This window comes from Corvus moneduloides, chromosome 6 (assembly GCF_009650955.1).
Source record: "Corvus moneduloides isolate bCorMon1 chromosome 6, bCorMon1.pri, whole genome shotgun sequence".
In the NCBI taxonomy this organism is placed as follows: Eukaryota; Metazoa; Chordata; class Aves; order Passeriformes; family Corvidae; genus Corvus; species Corvus moneduloides.
In genome coordinates, this window is record NC_045481.1 from 46,661,908 (window position 1) to 46,687,552 (window position 25,645).

The 25,645-nt window shown below is 37.8% G+C and overlaps 1 protein-coding gene across 1 annotated transcript in view; it reads left to right on the plus strand.

Annotated features, from left to right (window-relative positions):
* LOC116445983 (mucin-5AC-like) overlaps positions 1 to 25,645 on the plus strand; it is a 61,627-nt gene that overhangs the window by 21,904 nt on the left and 14,078 nt on the right. Inside the window, 23 exon segments of the mRNA XM_032113179.1 lie at positions 7,399 to 7,464; positions 7,871 to 8,132; positions 8,539 to 8,653; positions 9,265 to 9,355; positions 10,247 to 10,356; positions 10,576 to 10,792; positions 11,724 to 11,849; positions 12,325 to 12,442; positions 13,264 to 13,402; positions 14,433 to 14,543; positions 15,737 to 15,806; positions 16,243 to 16,380; positions 16,466 to 16,630; positions 17,151 to 17,245; positions 18,007 to 18,133; positions 18,892 to 19,147; positions 20,711 to 20,763; positions 21,133 to 21,233; positions 22,041 to 22,192; positions 22,622 to 22,760; positions 22,848 to 22,961; positions 23,489 to 23,668; positions 24,938 to 25,177. Of these exon segments, the coding sequence (XP_031969070.1) occupies positions 7,399 to 7,464; positions 7,871 to 8,132; positions 8,539 to 8,653; positions 9,265 to 9,355; positions 10,247 to 10,356; positions 10,576 to 10,792; positions 11,724 to 11,849; positions 12,325 to 12,442; positions 13,264 to 13,402; positions 14,433 to 14,543; positions 15,737 to 15,806; positions 16,243 to 16,380; positions 16,466 to 16,630; positions 17,151 to 17,245; positions 18,007 to 18,133; positions 18,892 to 19,147; positions 20,711 to 20,763; positions 21,133 to 21,233; positions 22,041 to 22,192; positions 22,622 to 22,760; positions 22,848 to 22,961; positions 23,489 to 23,668; positions 24,938 to 25,177 (3,185 nt within the window).

Below are 25,645 nucleotides of genomic sequence, written 5' to 3' on the forward strand. Positions count from 1 at the left end.
TGTATTGTCTGGGAAACTGAAAAGTCCTTGAACTACTTCTTTTATCTACATGAACCACTTGAAGCAACCATTCTTGTGACCAAAGAATATGTTTGCTTAAACCCTTGTATTTTTGTGATGCTTTCATCTACAGACCTGATTCCCCTGGCAGCCAGTAAAAAAAAAAAAAGAACTTGATAGCTTTCAAAATTTCATAAGCCACCTAACCAAGTGACCTGAATTTCTTCTGCACTTGTTATGTTATTAACAATTTCATCCACTCCTTGGCATGGAGAGGGGGGAAGACAGAGGCTGTAAGGTTGGATAAGCTAAATACTGGAACCTGTCTGACCATCCCTAGGGATCAAAAATCTCAGTCTGAGCAGCAGCAATCATAAGAACTCCAGAACATGAAAAGGTTTGATAAAAGTACATGGGCAATATCTTTTCAAGAACACCTTTGAGTACAACTGGGACAGCCTTCTCTGTGCACTGCTAAATGCTTAGTGGAACAACATATTCAAGTCTAACACACATTACTTTGGTCACAAAGAGTTATGAGAGTGAAAATTAAAAACTATCATAGAAGAAAATGGAAGTGTTTGATATTAGCACTCTGTTAGCAACAATCCCAGTAAAAGAGACAAGACAAAGGAAAAGCAGCATTGACCCCAGTGACACACCTAGTCATCCTAGGTATAGACACCCTCCTCACCTTTACCAGATGAGTACGAAAAGCATTGATTGCCCCTCAGCAAGCTCATCCCTTTATCAGTATTCCCTTGCTCTAACACACCCAGGGGAAAACAAGAAACTCTCTCCAAATGTTTCAAAGTAGCACAAGAAGATCCTGACTTTCTGTTATGCCCCTCATACAAGGGGGGGTGTAACTGAGGAGTGAAGCAACCTCTGCTCCTTCTAACCATCACAAACAGCCTGTTGTTAAAGGTATATGCACGTTGGCTGCTGAAAACCAGGTTTGTTGGGTGGCTCGTCTAATTGTTTAAGTGAGACTAGAGTATATTTGTTTAATGCAGCTAACTCGTCACGTAAACAAGAAATCATTTGCCTTCTCTGTGTACAGTTGAATTTATATTCAATATGAGTACTGACACAGAATAAAACAATGTTCTATGGGCAGGAAATGCAGTATTTTCTTTTCTCCTGGTTTGCTGAAGCATAAAGATACAGATCTAGAGTGTGTAAACAGCTTACTACTGATTAGGAAGATGTAACTTCATTAAACATCCTGGACATTTTGACAGAGAACATGTTTCATGCTATAGCAGGCCAAAATGTTGACTTAAGTACCCCAATATTGCCATAGCAAGGTTCCATCGATTTCAATCCAGAAATCAAATCCAGATAACACTCCTTAAAGAAACTATTTCAAATTTATTTTATAACACTAAATGCGTGAGGATCTCATCTCTTTAGAGCTAAACGAAAGTGGAAATAGGGGCTGAACTGGAAAAATAATGAAAGAAAATGACACCATTCAGTTCAGTAACACCTGAATGGAATATTGTATTATACTCTCCTACTCTTTTACGGAAATATTTTAAAATGTATAATTGCAGGGTAGGATTTTGGTAAGAACCCAAGGGACTTAGGTTATGGCTGTGATCCCATTTTACAATTAGAACACCTTCCCGAATTGGTATCCTTCCCCTACTTCAGCAGAAATTATAAACACAAGCAGAGACTGCTGAACTGAATCTTACAGACACATAGAATGTAAAACTGTCCTGTTTTACCCAAAGAAAGTCCTTTCTGCCTCTCCACACATTGCAGTTTTTGTGGGCTTTTTGCTCCTTACTCCTGAGGCTCCCCTACCCCGATTATATCTCCCAGGTCCCTCTGGCTAAATCCCCCACTAGAGCAACAGCTTTCATTCCATTTTTTATATGGAGATTTTTTTTAATCCATCAGCTACCTGCACTCCGGTAAACTGTGAGGAGGCTAAAACTGAGGGTGAGCTGAGGGAAAATGATGTATATACCAAGGGCTGGACTGGGAATTGGTTTTGCCAAACCTAGCAGTTTTAAAAGAATGGTTTCACTAACATTGAATAGTTTTGTCCATCTTTTACTATATTAAAGTAAGATCTATTGACCTAGGAAATAGACAGAAATCTGCCCAGAGCAACTCATCCTACCTACCTCCAGTGTCAAGCTAAAAAAGATAAAGTGACAAGAAGTAGCAATACTGTCTGTGCTTATTGTAGTATGCATTTGTTCCTGCTTTTGAAATTATTATCCAGTAAAACTGCAAAAAAGCCAATGTTCAGAGGAAAAAAGGTCTGTTAAACCTTTACTGGCAAGCCTTATACACTTGATTCATTGCCTGTTTCTCTAACTTGTAGTTCTCATAACTCTGTGGATGTGAATGGAATTAAATAGGAATGATTCTGAAACAATGTCATAATGATCACAGACTATAATCAATCTTTATAGTCCTAGAAAGCTGGTATAAGACTGGCTGGCTGGCTGAAATTACTCCTGATATTTTCTATGAGAAGACCTGCCTGGCATTAATTACAGTACAGAAAAACTTAGAACAGTAACTTGCAAGCCATCTGCATAACTGTAAAGCAACACCAAATTAAATTTGTTCCAGGACCTGTTATTTGTGGAGGAGGAGTTGCGTTTTCTTTGCAATCATGTTACGTTTCTTTACTAGTTTGAACCTTAAAATGTACATACGTAAATGTATTTACTCCTCCCAAAATGCAAATACCATTGGGCAGTTTCTGAGGAAGGAAGAGCATCCTCTGTTTACCTGTTCATTAGCTAAAATCCCCCAAACCTCACCTTTCTATGCTCTCTGAATCAATCTGGGATTGAAGCCAAAGTCACCGACTATATAAGAGAGACAAAGCACATATGAACTATGGTCCTGATCAAGTTTAGACCCAACATCCTTGTGCCAAACTCCACTCAAGATGGGGTTTGGCAGGGGGATATGGCTACCAGAATGGGCTTTCCTGTTAACAGTTTGCTGTGTCCATCAAATAGGTAAGAAGTTTTTTATTGGGAAAAGAAAAAATACTCTGTTTAGACCTAGTAATGTATTTTAAACAATTATACTAATTGATTCATATAAGAGGTGGTTGACAAGATTTCTTTATATATTTTCATGGAATATTAAGTGTCTGTCTATTAACTGGACAGTTTTAATTTAATATTGCCTCAAATTTCTGTATGTTACTACATAAGGAAAGTAGCCATGAAGATCAAATCCAAAAGAACTCTTATTCATGTCTTAAAATGTCAGTTTCTCAGTATTGCTTATGCCTTAAAAAAGCATTTTATTCCTGTTGCATTTTGTATTAGAATTCATTATGAATGTTATGGTTATTATGAAATCTAAACCACTACATTTTCCAGTTGCTAGATCAGACCACTGGTCAATCTTTTTCAGTATTTCATCACCTACCAGGGGCTAATTCCTGATTCCTCAACATTTCTTGCAACTTCTTTTGCAAAAGGAACAGGGAGGGAATATTCGTATGGCAAGGATTTTCAGTAACTAATTGTGCAGCATTTATAATACCCTAAGCAAAATATTTATATAAGTTACAGATATTGAGTATGAACAGGACAGGGAGATTTGTGTGACACTACAATGCATTATTTTGGATGGGGTTTTTTCACCTGTCAATATTATATCCATCAGGGCTGGTCTTGGCAGTTTTTATTAGTATAAGTAACCCTGTTAAGTTGATGGAACTAATCAAACTGGAACTACTTGCAGGAGTACCAGCTTGATAAGTCGGTCTCATTCATGTACAGTAATTTCTGGCCTGTCAGCTAACATTTTAAAATCTGCAGATTGCCTAGGTAAATTTATCTTGCATATCATTTTCAAAACATTGAGAAGTGCAAATATAATTTTAGGCTGCTTTATAGTTTGCGAAATAAACACTAAAACACTGGCCAGTTGATCTATATTGTACTTGAAAACACAACGGTCTTGTAGAATATAAACTTATGCCCAGAGTTACTCAATGTTGGTCAGAAGCGCTTTCAGCCATTCATGGAACAAGAAAGTTATTTCTCCTGTGCAGTGCTAATCTGATAAACTGTTTTGAAAAATGAGTGGTAATTAGTCAGTGTTCAGCAAACACCTCTTTATTTGAATCACACCCTGTGGAAAATATTTTCTATATCTAGACTAAAGAATATTAGTCCTATCCCATGCCATCTCCACAAACATTGTGTGCCTGCCTTTATATTTCGTGTCAAATATTAACTTTTATAGACTGATGACAACAATAATTACCAGCTGGATATGGACTTTGCAGAATACATCCAAATATTCTTAATAATTTAATTAGTTTCCAAATTATCAAATACTACATTATCTTACAACTGAGAGATACTTATTTTTATAATAGTAAACAACGTGGCATTGTGTAATTGCTAAACAAACCAATGCAGGTAGAATTTCCTTGGGAATGATGTATTTGCTAAGTAAACAGAAGCTCCTGCTGTTTCCTTGAGAAAAATTAACAGAACAAAATACATGTATAGATCTATTTTGCTCTGCTACCAAGGTTCCCACACTAGAATAAACAAACCTTCTATGATTCTGTGCCTGCTGAGATTCCTATGGATGTGAAAGCAAAGTTCAGCCTATTATGTAGAGTTAAAGAGGCATTTCTCTAACCTGATCAGTATCAATTTTTTTCACCAATTATATTTTCATCAATTATAATCAGTATAAATTATAATGACGTGAATACCTTTATTTCATGTTATTATCTATGGTGCTCAAAGATGAGAAGGATATGGAAAATGGTTAAACTCTGTCCCGCATCGCTTCTTTGCACATCACTAGCAGTCAAGCACAAAGTTAAATGGGAAAAGAATTAAAACCTTAGAGCTGAAAGAAACTGCAGACACTGCAGCAACTTCTACCCATGGTGGGGCTGCCCAGAACCCTCTCCTCCAAAGCCAGTCTCTTGGGGTCCTCTTTGGGATAGGGGACTTGAATTCTTTAGCTCTGGGATCAAGTAATAAATCTGCTTACACGGCGTACAGCCAGACGTTATATTTAAAAAATATATATTTTTAAAAAAGGTGCTCCTAATCCAATTATTTTAAAGGCAAAGACAGTTGTTCAGCTTTCATGAAGGTACACGGGCTGAGGTTCTTCAGTGGAGAAAATGCTCAGCAGGGAATGTAAGCACCAAAGGGGGCTGGGGCTTATGGCACATCCCTGACTTCAGCATTTCCCCCTCTTCCACCAATACGGCTCTCAGTTCAGTGAGTTGGGTCTTACGGATCCAGTTCTGACTTGGTGAACTCTTCTCACCTATTGTATAAGGAAAAAGGGGCCTAACTTAGGGTAAGCTCCATAGGCAGTTCTGCTTCGACTGAGAAATTCTCTAGATGCCTACAGTGCTCATTCACATAATCCAGATAAGGATACTAGTAATTTCATCACTTAAATCCTGGGAGGATTTAGACTTGGCAGGTTATACGTACATATTAGTCAATGTGTTACAAGCACAGTTACCACATCCTAACTGGATTCAGTCCTTCACAAAATAAAGTTGTAGCCCTTCAACTTTTACAGGAAGTGCCTGACATATTTACTTCTAAAATCCAAGACCTTAAAATGTCAGCCCAGGAGATCAGGGTCAGTCTTTTTCTAGGAATCAAAGCATTCAGGAGAGTATTTTTTGTCTCTCAGAAGTCTTTGCTTCAGGTGTTTCAGTAAGAACCCTTGCTCAAATAGACTTACAGTATGATGCTTAAGGTTTTCTGCTGAGAAGATGTAAGTTTGAACCATCTCTGAGTGAGTAGATGTGTAGAACAGTGAACCTGGTTCATCTGGTTACTTCTGGGTGACTGCTCAGGCTATGGCCCTTGTACTGTCCCTCAGAGGTACCTTTTGTATCCAGTGGTAAAGCAAATCTAGATCCCTTATTGAGGCTTCCCATCTGCTGCCTGAGAAAAGGCGCTATGCTTAGACACTAAAGAAACTGCCATAAATATCTGCAGCCATTGTTGGATCAACCTTGAAGTGCCTTGATTCTTTTAACCACTTCCATGCCTTTTGTTATAACGTAGCTTCTACACAACAATTTTAATAAATGACTTGCCTGCATTTTGTGAATTCCTCCTGCATTTTTTCACATATTAGTGGGATCTAGTGCAGCAGTGAAGTAAGGGCTGTTATCCAGTCTTTAGAATTTCTTGCAGTGAATTTTGAGAGAAACAAAGAAAGCAGATATACGTATGTTATTTGGATTACAAACTTCATGTATTTGTAATAGAACGTCTCTTTCTAGAATTACATTTTAGCTTTGTTGGGGAGCCTGTTTCATTTTCTCTGATATGTTAAAGGACTCCCCCCTTTGTTTTACAGACACGTATCTGGGTCCTTTGATCTGGGTGCTTTGCTTTATAAGTTCAGATACAGGATATTACCCTTAATGCTTTTCACATTTTTCTCACAGGAGGTCAGATTGGAATCCAAATAGGAAGTCAGTTCTCTGGGGGTCTTCTACAGAAACAAAATGGTACATTTGTTTATACTGTATTTTTGTATTTATTTGCTACATCTATACTGAACAATAAAAATGCCTTAACAAACTCCTTCTTAGCATATTGTCAGTAGTGTCAGGTAAAAAGAAATGTGTATTAACAAGCATCTCTCTGTAAGAATAGTAATGCATTTACTAGACACCAGTTACTAAGTACACACAGAGTATGGTTATATTTATATAATAATAGTTAACTAAGAAAACAGATGTGTTTGTAGAGACTGTATGCATATGTGCATGAACATGTATATATAAAACCAAAGTGATGTTTGGTTCCTTTTAAAAGAGGAAGTGAGACCACTTTGGCCTGCTGTGAAATCAGTGGCTGATGTTGGGAAATCAAGGTTACCATCCATCCTCACTGACTTTTACCATGTAATGATTTGTATGTGTCCTGTACAACCAATTCGTGGCCACTTTGAAGGGGTTTCAGCCCCTTAAGAGAAAAATATGAAACAGAGAAAAGATGATAATTAAGTTTTTTATTCCTTCCTTAGAAAGAGGAGGTGTAATGAGAAAGTAACTATGTTTTTGTACCAGTAAGAGGCTAATTTAGTACAGCTTAGCCCTTTGTATTGTTCAGTGTCTCTGAAGAATTCCAATATCCTAATGAAACACAGTTTCATAAAAAGGTCAAAATTAAAATGTAAAAAATTCAGATCATCACAGCTGAAAGTAATTTATTATGACTTAACTATCCAGAGTTCAAATTTTAGTATGCACTTCTAACCAGTGTAAAATAAAACAGGCTTAACATTGTTTCCTTGAATCTGGCATATTAACACACTAGTCCTTCCTGGGTCTATCCTAGCTGCAAATTTTGGTGTTATTATACTAGTTTTTGATTTGTTATTTTTTTCTAGCTTCTTTCAGAATTTCAGCTAACTTGAACATCATCCCACCACTGCTGACAAATCTAGCAATAACACGTAAGTAAAGGAAATGAAATGTGTTCAGTAAGTGTTCAGTTTAAGGGGATATAGATAGAAGACTTTAATACAATTGGGGAAAGACACTGGTAAAGGAAGTCATGGATAATTCAGAGGAGAAACAGGGCGATTAAGAAATAAACATGTTGTCTTAGCTGAAATGAAGGTGACTAATTAAGCTCTAGCTGAACATAACTTTAACCATTTATAGCGGTATATGAGTAACAGATAAAAGATGAATGATGAATGAATACACAGCTATATCATGGTTAGACAGAAAACAACAAACGGAGGTAGGCAGGCAAAATACATTCAGTGAGAAAATGGAGCTTTGGATGAGTTAATTCTCCCCATGCGAATGCTGGGGATTTTAAGTCATTGTTTAACAGCCAGTTTTAATTCACAGCTTCCAATCCTGCTCACAATGGCCGTGTGTGCAGCACATGGGGCAACTTCCACTTTAAGACCTTTGATGGAGACATATTCACCTTCCCTGGGCTCTGTAATTATGTTTTTGCCTCCCACTGCAACGCTCCCTATGAGGACTTCAACATCCAGATTAGGCGTGAAGTGGTGGAAAACACTCCAACAATCAACCGCATCATGATAAAACTCGAAGGTGTCGTGGTGGAACTAACAAAGGATGCTGTCATGATCGATGGCAATAGGTAAGTTCATTCATGACACTTCTTTGGTATCCACAGACTTTTTTTCCAAACTTGCCAAGTACTTTGGTGTGTTTGGGGGGAAACAATTATGTGTTCTTCAATAAATCTGACAATTTTACCAACACAAATAATTAATAAAATGCTATTAAATCCTGTCACAGAAAATCAATCCTTCCCTTAAGGATTGCCTCAAAAATAAAATTTGGATGGAATGTTCTGAGAACTTGCATCCAAATTTAGAGCTGTATTTGATAATGTTGGACCATCTTATTTTGTAATTGCTTCTCTTTCCCAAAAAGGAACTATTTTAAAATCTCTACAGATGTCCGATACCACAAGACTTTCCATTCTTCTTATCAAACATGTGGATCGGAAATTAACTGGCATTTTTTCTGCTTTTTCCCAGAGTTCAACTGCCATATAGTCAATCTGGTATTACAACAGAGAAGAGTAGTATTTATGTGAAAGTTGGCAGCAAAATCGGTGTTGTGTTATTGTGGAATGAAAAGGACAGCATCCTGGTAAGAGCTGCTCCTGAACCCACCTACACCTCCAGAGACCAGAGCTAATATTTGATTAGGCCTGTCCCTACCTGTTTAGGGGGCTGCTGCTGCCTTCTTATTTCATACTGTTGAGGAATTCTTTCTTAGAATTAAGAAGGCTTGTATCCAGGTAGTCCTAAAAAAATTTACATGGATTTATACTCAATGGATAGCAAACACTTGCTTAAAACAGGATGAAAAATCACTTTCACTATATCATTATATATTGGTATTGTTATAGGGCACAATTACCCCTTCAAACATATATTTCTAGTAGAATTTCAATCTCCTAGGCCTTCATTTCTGCTTTTCTGTGGATTTGCTTTTCTTCCTGAAGAATCAATAGAAAGTGGCTGAGAGCAATATAGATACTACAGTGAAATCTGTGTCAATAGTATCAACAGTTTGGACCATGCAATCAAATCTAAGCTGACTCTTTATCCCTCAAGTTTGAATTAAATTGCTAGATAAAATTCCACAGATCTGATAAAAAATACTAAGACACAGCAGGTGCAAGTGTTTTCTCCAGTCTTGAAAATACTTAAGTATGTTTATACTAATTTCTATCAACTTACTATTCATTATTTTAGCTGGAATTGAATGAGAAATATGCCAATCAAACTTGTGGACTTTGTGGTGACTTCAATGGCTTTCCCATATACAATGAGTTTATTTCAAACAGTAAGTGTTTTAAATTTAAAAAAATGGTTTATGGGGTCTCCAACAGGCTCTGACATCATCAGCATTCCTCTTTCCCATCCTGTTAAATGGTTTACACCTAAGATATGATTCAATCCCTTTTTAAAAATGTGTAGTGTAGAGATCAGACTGTAATTTAATACTTTGAATTAATAATATATTTCATACCAATATTTAAAAATTTAATAACAATATTTAATAATATTTAGTACTATACTAAATATAGTACTGGTGCTAACAACTGAGTGCATATCTCTTGTATGCCATTGTTGTACACCATGCTGGCATAACTAATCAGGTAACTCCATAAAAATGAGCAGATTTCCACCAATAAGATAAATAAATATAAAAATATATTAAATAAAACAAAAGGTAATTATATTTTCTAGACAGTGCATTCCTTGTTTCATTTTTTTCTCAAAATCAGTAAATCCACCTTTCCTTGCTGGTTTGCATAACCTTTGTAAGATCTTATCTTTTAACTATTCCAAGCTTGAGCATTTTCCTAAACCTTGTTTTACAGCAGTCTCCATTGTCCAGATCCCTGTTTAGATTTTTTTCGTCTGCCCTGTACTGGCTCAGTTAAATCTAGAAAGAATTCGTTATTTTTCTGGCAAAAACCTTAGTGTGCATCTAGATGTAATAGGCTGAGAATAGTTTTCCAATCTTTACTTTTTCCCGGGTGCTGCACAAAGTAAATTGAGGCTGTGATGTAGTGCTTCCTTTGGAAGGGGTGATGATCACATTCAAAGGCTTAAGGGAGCTAACTGCCTTGGCCAGTTTTCACCCAAATTCTTGAGAGAAAAAAAAGATAACAAGCAGTTGCTTTGAACAAAAGCCTCCAACCTTCATTATTAAACTTCTTTTCTACAGATATTAAGATGACAGCTTTGCAGTTTGGGAATATGCACAAAATGGATGGGCCAACAGAACGCTGTGAGGACACCACTTCTATCCCAACATATAACTGCACTGATAATCTTGTAAGGATCTTTTGATTATCCTTTTGTTTTTCTTTCAAGTTTATCTGTTTCCTTCTACAACTTCATACAGGTCAACCGAAGAAGCCCTCAGGCAATAACAACTTCAAGAGGGCTGTAAGACTGTTACATAATAATTACACAAAATAGCAATACCAACTCTCCCTCCACCCCCCAAACTTCTTTCTGTTTACTGGGACTTGGTTTTTTTTTTCTCCAAAGGATGACATATGCCAGAAAACATTGACCAGCTCTGCATTTGCAGAGTGTAATGACCTAGTTGATGTTAAAGATTACATTAAGGCTTGCCAAAATGACTTGTGCAGCTCTGCAGAATCTAAAAACAGCTCATGCATCTGTGACACCTTTGCTGAGTACTCCCGGCAGTGTGCTCATGCTGGTGGGCAGCCCCTGGACTGGAGAACCTCAAAACTTTGCCGTGAGTATCACTGGAGATAGCCTTACTTTATGCTCAGTAACTAACAAACAACAAGCTCTCAAATAACACTGAGGATGCAGGAAGAGTTACAGGCTGTTCAAGATTGAATTCTTTAGAAAATTCTGATGTATAAGTTTCAGCATGAAGACTTCAGCAAAAGAGCTAAGGATTTTAATGCAAACTGAATTAAACGCTACCAAAACACTTACATGGATACTTTAACAAGAGTCAAAGTGCAATTTAATGAACTAGTAGAGTGAAGGAAGCAAATAAAAGGGAAACAAGAAGGAATGAGACATACAGACACACTTACTTGTACTCATGTTTCCTCGTGGTGGCTACAGCATTTGTTGTTCTCAATTAACTGATTGGATCTTCACAGGTGTATGGCTGGTTAATCACCTATTTATCTCCTCTTGCTTGATACTGATGAGTTTGCATTGATTTAAACATATACTTAATTATGGTGGATAGCTGTTGATACTGTCACCAGCATTTTGCTCCAAAACAAAAGTCCATGATGAACTATTTGTCCTTCTGATGGTATCTCAAAATGCAAATATACTAAAGCTTAGGAATTTAAGTCTTACATTTCACTAGCAGTACAACTGTTCATGGGGAAGGGAGCCTTCAGTAGAAACACAGACCGTGCTGGCTTTCTGGGGTCATTACCTTGCTGTCCCCAGAAATCCAGTCATTAGCAAGTTCAGCGCCAGAGTTATGGAATTCACATCTCAACTGTAAAATAGGGAACTGGTAATTAAACTTGCAAATTTTGAGAGCCAGGGGTCGGTTTCCAGTTTGGTGTGTTGGTTTTTTGTTTTTTTTTTAATCTAGCTGAAAAACTTAAATGGATACAAATATTTACATGTATAGTGAACTAGAAATACTTCTGACTGAAAAACAAAAAACCTCTTCCTTTAAATTTCAGCCAAGGAGTGTCCTTACAAGATGCAGTACCAGGAGTGCAACTCCCCCTGCGCTGATACATGCAGGAATCCTGAACGATCTCTGTTTTGTGAAGAACACTGTATTGATGGCTGTTTCTGCCCCCCAGGCAAGTTCTTAAGTACTTGCATCTCTGATCTCAAAGAACAAGAGCTTACCTGTAGGATTTGGGTAGATTCCATGGGATTTAAGCCTCATATAGTTGTATTTTTCACAGCTGCAAGTGACAAGGATTTGCCATGTGTCAGCTGAGAAAAGATGTCTGAGTTAATTGCCAATACATGTGCAATATTCAGAAAGCAGGAAAAAAGAACAGCAAACAGATCTTTCAACCAGCCACCTGTGCTACAACAGGTCCCTCTTTCAGAGCAGGTGGAATTTAAGCATACAAACGTTGAATGCTTCACTCAGCAGACGGACTTAGTTCTGCTGTCCTCAGCATTGGTATGTCCACTCACAACAACTGCAGGTCTCTTACTAAGAAGATATTTAGGATTTGTAACAAATAAAATGGTGTACAACAAACGCCGCTTTAATTTATCAAGGTTTTGTCTTTCTTTTTTTTTTTTTTTTTTTTAATCTAGGGACTGTGTTTGATGACATCAACAATTCTGGCTGCATTCCCCAGCAGGAGTGCTCCTGTATTTACAATGGCAAAACCTATGCTACAGGAGCTTCTTTTTCAGAGCCATGCCAGACCTGGTAACCTTTGTTACTTTTCTAACTCATTATTTCCTCTCATATATTTAATTGGTTTAACAGTTTATTATATGCAATTGCATCACTGGTAATTGATATGTGTATTTAACTGACCACTACAGTTCCAAAGCACCCCTAAAGAACACTACTTGTTTTATTTAGCAACAGCCATAACTAGCTTTGCTCTCTATCTCATGGTGATCAAAGCAAGGATTTACGATGTTTAGATTTCTCACCAGTCCATTAAAATGCTTCTTCTTTGTTTATTTTGTTCAAACATTTGGAATTCTCTAAAGGGAATGAAGTTGTAGTTGTTAATGTATTTGTAAGTATTTATTTTCTCTGGAGAAAGCAAGGGATGACACAATACAAGCTCACAATTATTAATCCTGTACCTGTGCTCTACCACATCAGCTTTGAAAATAGACACAGTCTGCATCAGGAGCAGTTTTTTATATTAATGTATAATATATTAATTATACATTTGTATTCAAAGAAAAACAAACCAGAAGGTATTGTCATTGTGCTTTATGTTAGCTGAAAAAACCCAAATGATTTTTTATCCAAAATCTGTTTTGAAGAGTTCACCTGTCCAAAGAAGGAAAACAATTAAATAAGCAAGGATAATGGTTACCAGGGTCATTGCTTTCAATGCATTGCATCACAAGTTCGCCACATTTTGGAAAATCTTAAGCCTGGATTCTCTGTATCTCAAACCACAGCTTGAAGGGAAAAGCAATAGCAAAGCAGCTGCATCTAACAGCACTGAACATCCTCTTATTCTGGACCACTGTGACTGAATTCACTTAACTTTATCCTTCCAGTACCTGTAACGGAGGCCAGTGGAGTTGCCAAGACAAGTCATGCCCAGGAACATGCTCTGTAGTGGGAGGTTCCCACATTTCCACATATGATAAGAAGCATTACGATCACCATGGAGACTGCACTTACGTCCTCTCTAAGGTGGGACTCAGAAGATACTTCTAGGTCATAAAGCCTTATACATTTATAGAAAAGAAACATGATCTCAACCAACACTTACAAAACTTAGGACTTCTGATATACAGACATTAAATTCCCTGCCACTTAGCCAGATATTTGCTACGCTACCATTCCAATGACAGTCACCAGTTAATTATTAGGATGTCATGCAACCGTGTGTGGTGCTCACTGGAAAATTTCCAGTTCTGTGAGAGAGCGATTGAAGAGCACTGTCTTTTTAAAGAATTTGCTTAGTGTGCAACCTTCAGTACAACTAATCCAGCTTTCTTACTGGGCTGCGTAATTTTTGCCTCGTTACTCTATTATATGGTATTTGGCCAAATGGTACAACTCTAAAAATTACACTAACTGTTCTTAAAAAAAAAAAGATCATAAAACAGACTTTTTTTTTCATTTCTGTGGAGTTCAAATATAGAAAATCACTTAAAGTTAACTGATATATTTTAGCTTTTAAACATTTTTAAACATTTAAAAATAACTCAGAAAAATTGGAAATTAATTATAATTAAAATATTTAGTCACAGACATGTGTAAGTGAAACATTTTGATCTTTTAGGGCCTTTTTCTCTTTGTTGTTTTTTTCTTTTTTCCCCATCTGCACAATTCAGTAAAAGGAAATAAAAGATTCACCTGAAATATGTCTTATCTGAAATTTTTGTCTGGCATTGATACTAGCTACAGAAAGATGAGAGTTAGAGTAGAATTGAATCAAACATTAGAAGTCATCATGAATAAAAACACCAAATATGAATATCAATCTCCATCTTGATATCCATATGGATACAATCAATAAAATCCAGATTCTACATTTCTTGCTCCTAATAATTAAACAGGGCAAAACTGAATCTTCAGCCAAAGAAGGTCTGTAATTTGCTAGAGTCTGTATCTTCTCCAGAAAAAGAAATATGTTTTCAGAATTGAGAGAAACTGTTATAGGGAAAACTTCTTTAATTAATCTTCTGTGAAATAACTTGACTTTGGTTTTTTTCAGGACTGTAAAGATGAAAAATTTACCATCCTGGTAGAACTACTCAAGTGTGGCCTAACTGACACTGAGACCTGCTTAAAGTCAGTGACCCTCAATATGAATAAAGGACAAACTGTAAGAATGCAAAATAAGCACAATAAAAATATGGGGAGAAAAGAAGCTAGGGCTTAATCAGTCAGGGAGATTCATTTCTTTGTCAGGTTTTCAGCATATGTGATGACTACATGATATTTTTAATCAAGTGAAAAGAAGTGGATTTCCTTATGAAAATCAGATCAGCCATAAATTTGGCTTTGTGGAATTTCATTAAGAAGCATATTGTACTCACAAAGCAGAAAAAAGCTATTTTCTCTGCCAATTAGATGGAAAAAAACCCATGAGCTTCAAGGTTAGTAATTATAATTACAACAGTTAGGGATGTAATTAATCACTAAAATGTGTTCAAAGAAAACAAGATGATGTAATCCCCTCAAAAGCCAAGAAAGTCCCTTCAAAAGTAAATTTTTCTGGCAGGGAAAATTAGTAAAGTATACAAAGTAGAAATAAGGGGGAGGTGAAATCACAAAGATCTACCCTTTTTATTGAATATCTGTTTAATTAATATCACTGGAGTCCTCCTCATTACTACTCTTTGGACTATAGCTGTTCTTCACACGTGGTTGGCATCCCAGAAGGCCAGCCTGGGCTACATCCAAAGCAGTGTGGCCAGCAGGGTGAGGAAGGGGATTCCTCCCCTCTACTCTGCTCTGGGAAGACCCCCCTGGAGTGCTGCATCCAGCTCTGGGGTCCCCAGCATAAGAAGAACATGGACTTTTGCAAACAGGTCCAGAGGCAGCCACAAAGACAAACACAGGGCTGGAGCACCTCTCCTATCAGGAAATGCTGGGAAAGTTGGGGTTGTTCAGCCTGGAGAAGGGAAAGCTCTGGAGAGACCTTAGAGAAGCCTTTCCCTTCCTAAAATGGACCTACAAGAAAGCTGGAGAGGGACTTTTACCAGGGTACAAAGTCGTAGGACAAGGGGGAATGGCTTCAAACTGAAAGGCCAGGTTTAGATTAGCTATAAGGAAGAAATTCTTTACTTTGAGGGTGGTGAGGCACTGGAACAGGTTGCCCAGAGAGTGTGGATGCCCCATTTCTGGGAGTGTTCAAGGTCAGGCTGGATGGGACCCTAAGCAACCTGGTCTAGTGAAAGGTGTCCCTGCCCATGGCAGGGAGGGGGGTTGGAACTGGATGATCTTCAAAAGTCCCTCCCAACCCAAACCATTCTGTGATTCACAGAGTTGCCTTTTGTTCCTCTTCCTTATCAGATCGTCAAGGTCAAACCTGATGGTGGTGTGTTTGTGAACTCCATCTACACCCAGCTGCCCATGTCAGCAGGTAGTTTTTTTCTCTAATAGTGAATGACACAAGTGCTTTTGAAGTAAAGTGGGATGTTTGGTGTCATAGAGAAATGGGAGACAGGACAAGCAAAGGCAAGAGTTCAAACAGTAGCAAACAGCATTTACAGTCTCCTGATTTGATTACTCTCAGCTTTACTTCCTTCTCACTGCACAAAACTGAAGGCAGAAGACATCTCTTTACATCTTTTACCTCTTTTTTTGTTACTACCCCTATGCTCACACTTGCTTAGAAAGAAATTTGATTTTTGTTCTCTGCTTCAATAACTAAGGATTCCATGCAATATCTCTGACCTCCAGATCTTTATTTCACCTCTGAATTTGCAAAAACTGTCATAGAAATTGAAAAAGAACAGTATTGTGTTTTCAGCATTTGGCCTTTTTCAGAAAGTGACCATTTTGTTTCTCATGTGTAGCTAATGTCACCATGTTCAGACCTTCATCATTCTTCATGATCATGGACACAAGCTTTGGTGTCCAGGTTGAAGTGCAATTCACACCCGTGATGCAAGTGTTTGTGCGCCTGGATGCTTCTTTCAAAAACCAGACTTGTGGTGAGTGAATGAAATATAAGGACACCTTGATCAATGTCTTTTTTTGTAGTAAGAGCAGCATGAAATTTTCACTGCTCTTCAACAGGTCTCTGTGGAAATTTCAATAACATCCAAACTGATGACTTCAAGGTTATAAGTGGAATAATTGAAGGAACAGCATCAGCATTTGCTAATACATGGAAAACTCAGGCTTCGTGCCCTAATATCCAGCAGAGTTTTGAGAATCCTTGTGCACTCAGCATTGATAATGGTGAGTGCTTCTTAGAATTTCTTCTGGTTTGGTTTTTTTCTTTTTGTTCATCCCTAAGGAAAACATGTCTGCTGGAAAGCAAAGATAAAAAAATAAAGACTTACATATTTGGTAAAAACATATATCCGAAATCAGAAACAAATATTCAAAATGAAAGCACTGGAGATAAGTAACAATGTAAAAAAAGAGTGACAGAAGCATAAGTGAAGCCCACTGCAAGGTCACTGAAAATAGAGTAGATGTCCAAGCTGACAACTTTATGTCAGAGAAGTGGATTGCAGGAGCATCTTTGGAAACCTTTTATTCATCCCCTTCAGCAAGTCCACTTCTTTGGTTTTAGGAACCTTGACCTTTTGAACCAGGACCCAGCTGAGTGAAAAGAAAAAAAAAAAAAAAAAGACAGGAGAAGAAGAGATTTAATGAAATATCAGAACTGTCTTCATAGGCCAGGGCAGCATGGGTTTGTGACTTAGGAAATGCGAAGAGTAATGTGCATTTGTATGGTTTCTTCTTTTCACAGAAAAATACGCTCAGCATTGGTGTGGACTACTCACTGACAGCACAGGACCTTTTGCTGCTTGTCACTATGCAGTGAATCCCAATGTTTACCACACGGTACTTTGTCAGACTGTTTTTCCCTTCGGAAACAATAGAAATAGGAACTGTTCCAGACACGGCTTACACAATGCCTGTATCCTCACTGCTGTACTGCAGTACTTCCTTCTTTCAACATGTGTTTCTTTTTGTGTTGTAACATTACTTTATTTCAGTTGTCAGTCTTGGCTTCAAGACCCTGACTTGTTTGCAGATGAAAAGGCAGCTATTTACTCTCGGATGGTTTTACACATAAGGCAGATAGTGTATGTAAAGGCATGTCAAACGCTTGTTTGAATATCAGTCAACTGTCACGTTATCAGCCTGGCATCTCACTAATAACCACTTGGAACAAAAAGCCCATTACCTAATCACCATCATTCTGCTATCAACGTGTTGCAAATCATTCTTCTCAGTAGGAGTCACCCAGGTATTGACCCTGGTGATGTGTCCAGATTGCACATTGTGAATAGAGCTACTGTGCAGCATATCCACTAATATGGTTCAGAGGATCAAGAAGCTGTGAAACGTATAACAGACTTTAAGACCACTATTTCCTAATTATAACTGCAGATATGGACTGAGTTTTCATTACCTGCATTTTCCCCTGCCAGGAACCTTAGACAAAGACTAGAAAGTGATAACACTCTGTTACTATTGTCTATGAGCGAGCATATCTGAAGAAGGATTAAGGAATAAGACTGGAAAGATAATGTTCATTGGTTTTTTTAAGACTGACAATATTACCAGTGCTGAGACCTTATTTTTCTCTCCATTCTTAGAACTGCATGTTTGACACATGTAACTGTGAAAATAGTGAAGACTGTCTGTGTGCATCCCTGTCTTCCTATGTGAGAGCTTGTGCTGAAAAAGGAATCCAGCTGCAGGGATGGAGGGCTGATGTCTGTTGTAAGTACTCTCCACTATCCCATTTCCTAAGAACACACGTCATTAAAAATTGCTGATCAGAGATTATTTTCTACTAATTTCTAGACAAATCAGTAAGTGATGAGGAAGGGATTTTGTTAAGTGCACTCCTGGAAGTAATTCTCTGCTGTCCCTTTAGAATCAATCAATTGCTGGCAAAAGTGAATATGAATAAATGGAAGATGTGGCTTCATTAGGAAAGGGACTGTTGTTATGAAAGTGCCTCCACCTGTTTCTGTGCAACTTTGAGTTTCACTACAGTTTTACAAGCATCACAAATTATTGCAGAGATAACGTGATGTTTCAGAATAACAATACTAATAATACCAACCAGAACACTTGCAAATTAAATGTCTTTGAATCTGCATTCTGGGTTCTGCTCACCCAGTATGTCTGTTTTCAGCATACCAGATGATATTCAGGGAGACACCTTGTCTCGTTCTTCAAGAACTTTAAACCTCTTCTTGGCAATGAGTGGCAGCACCAAATGGAGGTTTCCTTCTGAACTTCCATTTGAAAAAAATCTTTTCTTCTTTGCATGCGTCCTTTACTCCACGTGTACAGTAGCTTTTCAGGCCAAATTCTGAAAGTATTCAGAACTACATTTACATGAAAGTTGCAACATAAGCAGAGGTCTACAGTATTGTTTACATGTTATTTTTACTGTCTGTGATTTTTCTTTTTTCACATGAGAATTTACCATCTGGAATTAACAATCTATTTTATTTTCCTCTCTCAAGCAAAATACACCACCTCATGCCCCAAATCCCTGAGCTACAGCTATACCATCTCTTCCTGTCAACCCACCTGCCGGTCTCTGAGTGAGCCTGATGTCACATGCAACATCAAATTTGTCCCAGTTGATGGCTGCACCTGCGTAAATGGAACCTACATGGATGAGAGTGGCAAATGTGTGCCTGCTAATGAATGCCCCTGCTACTATAGAGGATCTCCAATACAATTTGGAGAAGTTGTCCATGAAAATGGGCGTGTATGGTAAGTGAATCTTTTTTAAAACATTCAAAAATGTGTGTTTTCTCATTAAAAACTGGTGTGTTTAAGCTGGTTTCACCCTGAATTTCAATAGAATGCTCTGTCTTCAGTTTCTTCAACTTTAGGTTCTTTCAACTTTATTTTCAACTTTTACAAATGGTACATATTCCCCTGAGCTACAGAATGGGGACAGAGAGTGGAATGAAGCCACTACAATGAAAAGTGAAATGGTTAATGACCTGTTACACCATTTAAATACACACAATTCTGTGGGGCCAGATGGGATCCACCCAAGGACACTGAGGGAGTTGGTGGAAGTGTTCACAGAGCCACTTCCAATCATTTTTCAGCTGTCCTGGATAACCATGGAGGTCCTGGTTAACTGGAGGTCAGCAAATGTGATGCCCATTTACAGTATGGGCCAGAAGAAGGATCTGGTGAACTACAGGCCTGTCAGCCTGACCTTGGTGCCAGGGAAGGACACGGAGCAGATTATCTTGAGTGCCATCACCTGGCATGTACAGGGCAAACAGGGGTTTAGGCCCAGCCAGGATGTGTTTGGGAAAGGCAGTGGCTGCTTAACCAACCTGATCTCCTTCTATGATGAGGTGACCGGCTTAGTGGATGAGGGAAAGGCTGTGGATGTTGTCTACCTGGACTTTTGTAAAGCCTTCAACATTAACGAAGTGATTGTCCCTCTGTACTTGGTCCTGGTGAGGCCACACCTCAAATCCTGTGTTCAGTTTTGGGCCTCTCACTAGAAGAAAGACATTTCGGTTCTGGGGCATGTCCAGACAGGGGCAACAAAGCTGGTCTGGAGCAAAAGTATTATGAGGAGCAGCTGAGGGAGCTGAGTTTTTTTAGCCTGGAGAAAAGGAGGCTCAGGGGAGACCTGCGCACTCTCTAAAACTGCTTAAAGGAAGCTGTAGTGAGGTGTGGGTCGGCCTCTTCTCCCAGGTAACAAGTGACAGGATGCGAGGAAACGGCCTCAAAAGGGAGGTTTAGATTGGATGTTAAGAAAAATTTCTTCCCTAAAATGGTTGTCAAGCACTGGAGCAGGCTGCCCAAGGAAGCAGTTGAGTCACCGTCCCTGCAGGTATTTAAAAGCCATGCAGATATGGCATTTAGGGACATGGTTTACTGGTGGACTTGGCAGTGCTGGACTCAAGGACCTTAAGGGTCTTTTCCAACCTAAAGGTTTCTATGGTTCTGTAGTATTTCTAGATTGATAGAGAAATTGTACTTAGATGCATTTTTTATTTAATTCCATAATATTTCAAGTATAGATTTATGACAACACCAGCAAGAAGAGATCTTATGAGAATGTAAGTAACAAGCAGTAACATATATGCATTACAACCTATGAATTCTCCTGCTAAGGAATAATGGATATCATATGAAAGCAGCACGTGTTGTGGTATTGAGAGAAATTATTTCCTAAGACTGCAAAGCAGCCTCTTGGAATTCCTTTGAAAATTCTGAAACTTGACAAGGGATAAGTAGCTCTCAACCTCAATATACAGTTTGAGAGGAAAAAAAATAAAATTGTTTTTCCCTCTCTTACAGCACTTGTGTCCAGGGAAGACTGAATTGCATTGGAACACTAAATCCAACTCCAGGTAAAATTAATCTTCCACTTATTTCTTTCTCTTTACCAGGTCTTGCACAAAATAGTTCTTAGAATTAATTCTTCTTAATGGATTTATAATAGAAGTATTTCTCATTTAGTTACAGTGCAACAGTTATCATAAAAGGCGGGAGTGAACTAGATTAATCATAAAACCCCTTTTTACATAAAGACTTCTTAAATAAAATATTTTGTGTGGTTTTTTCTGGGAATTCAGTGCTCTGAAGTGAATCTAATCAGCAGATTGAATAGGGACAACAACCTCTACTAACTGAAATAGGGAATTTCCAAAGAATTTGTAGATGGTTTTAATGGCTACAGCAGTGTAATAAACCCTGTGCCACTTCTTTCCTTCCTCTAGTCTGTGAATCTCCCATGCTCTACTTTGACTGTAAAAACATCACTGCAGGAACAACTGGAGCAGAATGTCAAAAAAGTTGCCAGACTCTGGATATGCAGTGTGTAAGTATGTCATGGCCCAATGAAACGGTGCTTCCAGGTTTTGTCTGTGCTCTTGCTGCTAAAGTAGTTGATCTATCGGTTCTACTCCTAATCTACAACATAGATACCTTATTCTTGTAGCAAAAGGCTAAAATTATGTAATGAAGCATTAACAGTGGGACCCTTGGATCAAGATATAATAAGTAATATCCAAATTCATTCTCAAGATTAGTGTCTACATTTTCAGCTACTGCAGGTAATGGTAGCTAGTAGTGAAAAATCTAGGGCTCTACCACATATCTGACTTTTGTAGGAGAAAATTACTGGCTAAAAACTGGCTAGGAGAAATGATTCTTTCTTATACCATGCTGCAGTTATGAACTTCTTGCCCATCTGATTATGTTACTCCACATAAGTCCTTGGTAGCCACATGCCATTCCATGAGTAAGTACCATATGAGATAAATAGATTTCAATATAACTCAACCAAACTGAAAAAAATATTACTTGTCTTTCTTTTTAAAAGTCCATTCAGTCACAAATCACCCACTACAAAGTGCAAGAGTGTGTTTTAAATCTCACAGGTTCCAGCAGAACAATCAGGATTGGTACACATGAAACATTTATCTTTAACAGATTTATATTCTATTAAATCTATGGCTAGTAACTTATTTTTTGTTCCGTTACCCTTTAATTACTTCATAGTTCTCTCCTATTTAAGCAAGGCAGCAATAAGACCATATGAGGCACCTTTTAGGAGAATTTAATCTTCTTTTTTCTAATGTGATCATTTCACTCTAAAATTATGTTTTCCTCATATCTTTTCCAGTATAGCTCACAATGTACACCTGGCTGCGTGTGCCCAGATGGGCTTGTGTTAGATGGGAATGGTGGTTGTATTCCTGAAGAGGAATGTCCATGTATTCACAATGAAGCCATGTATCAGCCTGGGGAAAAGATCAACTTTGACTGTAACACCTGGTAAATATATCTGCAGAAGTAGCATTCCTGGTTCCATTGTTTGCCTCTCTAAAGACCTTATGTAGCACGACAGTGAGGAAAGATTTGGACTGCAAATTTAATCAGTTGATGGATCTTTTAGTTTTGGATTACACAGTATGAGCAGATTGCTTTCTGATGTCTGTCAGATGGTCAAAGCACAGAATGGGAGGAAACCTTTAGGACTACAGGGTTCATTAACTATCTTGTTTTGCAGTTAAGGTATTCAGAGTAGCAGAACAGAACTTTGCTTTAATTCTTTACATGAAAAATGTAAAAGACTATTTTAACTCCAGAACGAAAATAGAATTTAGCAAGGATGAGCTGCCAAACAAATACTGATTGTTCAGATATGTCTACACAAAAGAATGAGTTGTTTTATTATTAAAATATTTCATTCTCTTTTTCTAGTATATGCAAGAATAGAAAGTGGGAATGTACCAAAGATCAATGTCTGGGCACTTGTGCTGTTTATGGAGATGGTCACTATAATACCTTTGATGACAAAAGGTTCAGCTTCAATGGAAACTGTGAATACACACTAGTCCAGGTACTGACAGCTAGCAATAACAAACAAGAGGTAATCTTGATTGTGTCCGTAAAAATAATGTATTTTTAAATGTTATTTTCTACCCAGGACCACTGTGGGAAAAGTGGCACAGTCAATGGGACCTTCAGGGTTGTCACTGAAAATATTCCCTGTGGCAACACTGGGACAACTTGCTCAAAATCTATCAAAGTTTTCTTAGAGGTAAGAAGGTTTTGCATATAGACCAGTACTGTTTAGTACTTGCTAAGCCTTAGGAGAAGCCTAGATTTCTATTGCTTCAAAGAAGTTGGAAAATATTTTTAAAAGCAATTCAATTGTTAAATTAGGTTTACACTAGATTCAAATGAAATATATGGTAGACCTTCCTACCTTTCTATGTTTTCCACTTCCTACACTATCGTATACCATCCTTGGGAAAAGTAAAGATCTAAAGGAAAACAGTCTAGCAGAAATTTAGCCTATTGTGTCAGAAGATTCTTTTATTGTATGCAATGTAGTTCCTCCATGACAGTCAAAAGACACTTTTTGACGTACACCATTTAAAATATCTGTTACCACACTTCCAGGAATCTGAGATTTGAACTATATAGCTTTGATTTATTGCATTTTGATTATTTGTTTTCATTATATAAACTATTCATTGTAGTCTCAAAAGCAGAAAAACATGTCTGAGAGCACAGGCTGCAGCTGTTAAACTCATTTCTCCTTACCTTTTCCTCCTGTTTCAGAGCTATGAAATGATCCTTGGTGAAGAGCATGTCAGTGTCGTAAAGAGAGGAGAGAATGATGAGGTGCCATACACAGTCCGCTATATGGGAGTGTACTTGGTAATTGAGACCAAAAGTGGACTGATCCTCATGTGGGACAAGAAAACCAGCATCTTCATCAAGCTCAGCCCCGGTTTCAAGGTGTGCAACTAGCAGTTAAATGGCAATTTACTGTCCAGGTTTGACTGGGTGTGAATCTTGTAGAGACCCTACCAGGATCCCAAACAGTGATGTCTCTAGCATTCCTGCAGTTCATCCCACACTGTTTTCCATTCCTCTGATACCTCAGGAAGCCATGTCACCATCCTGCTGTTGTTCTGAGCTTGGAAGGCAGCTTTCCATGCCTATTTGGCCAGACAGAACTTGAGTTGGTAAAATGCTGTTTTGGACTTTGTTGAAATTACAACCTGAACCTTGTTAAAGGTTATCAGACTTATTAAAATTACATAACTACATGTGTATAAATCAACTGAGTAGGCTTGATCTTGAAAATAATCCATTGTCTCCAGTTCTCATTGACACACAAATTATCACACTTCAAGAACAAGGAAGTGTATTATGAGTGAATATTATGAGTGAAAGCTTCTTGTATGCTACCAAGTATTTGTCAAGCATATAATTACACAGGTGATAAGGAAAATTAATTCCAACTTTCATACTCCTTCTCTTAGATTATGATATATAAGCACTAAAAACTGTAGTAAATACAGAATTTGCTACCTTACTGCATACCACAATGACATTTAAGTTAGGTATTTAAACTAAGTGTAATTTAGAACTAGATATGCCAACTTGTTTCAGTACCATAGGTTGTTTTGCTGCCTCACCCACTGGCATTTTATAAAAATAGTGTATTATGAAAGTATGCACCTTAGATACATAGAGAAAGCATCTATTGCAGGCTATCACTGTTGTACAGATCCTTTCATTCAGAATGAGGGATATTTCTGGATGTACAAGGAAAACGTAATTTCTTTATATACCTGTGAGCAGTCTTGATGGTAGACTCAATGAGTACATTAGGTGGCTGAACTGGTAATACTTACAGGCTTGTAATAGTTAGAAGGTTGGTTTTTTATATGTATAGCTACTGCATAAAACAAGGGTTAAATGAAAAGCTTAGTCAGCTGTGAGTCCTCATTTCCTTGTTAGAAATATACCTCAAAGACAGAAGGTTACAATGACAAAGGTGGTTTTACTGCTCATATTTAAAAGAAAAGAGTTAAGAGTAGTATCCTTCTAGTCTTAGTGCTCATATTCTGTTACTCTGTTCCAGAGCATGAAGAGGTTCAGGACTGATAGAATGGAATCCCACCATTCTAAGAGCTGAATTTCAAGTATTCTTTCAGTCTCTGATTTTGTTTCAAGTTTTCTCACATCCATTATTATTTTATTTACTCCCTTGTGCAGGGCCAGGTCTGTGGTCTCTGTGGAAATTATGATGGCAACAGCGTCAATGACTTCACTACAAGGAGTCAATCTGTAGTAGAGAATGTCCTGGAGTTTGGAAACAGCTGGAAAGTATCCTCTACATGCCCTGATGCTTCCAGTGTCAAGGACCCGTGTTCTACCAACCCTTATCGGAAGTCCTGGTCAGAGAAGCAGTGTAGCATCATCAACAGCAACGTCTTTGCTGCCTGTCACTCTCAGGTATTACCAGGGCAGAAGTTTACAGTGTGAAAACTAAGTCTGTGTGTTGTTGAAGGTGCTATCCTCATAGGTTTTAACATGCACGCCTCATTTATTAACATGTTTCACTTCAAACTGTGCCAGGAGACCTTCACTCTGAATCCTCCTCAGTGGGACAGATTTATAGTCCATACTGGTAAGAAATAAAAAGACATTTACAGAAGAAACATAATTACAAAAGAATAATAATTTCGTAATTACCACATATTTCCTTGCAGCCTGACTTGAATAAAAATTTTCATATGCCAGGTACAGAAGACAAGCTCAATGAAATAATAACATAGGAATGAAGTATCAGCATAGCCTTTATCTGACACTAAGTACATAACAAATGTTGTCAGGTAACTGTGCAGTTGCCTAATATTTTTTTTGAAAATTAATCTAATCTTCTACCAGGATATAAGTCTGGATTTCTAAAAAATCTGTCAA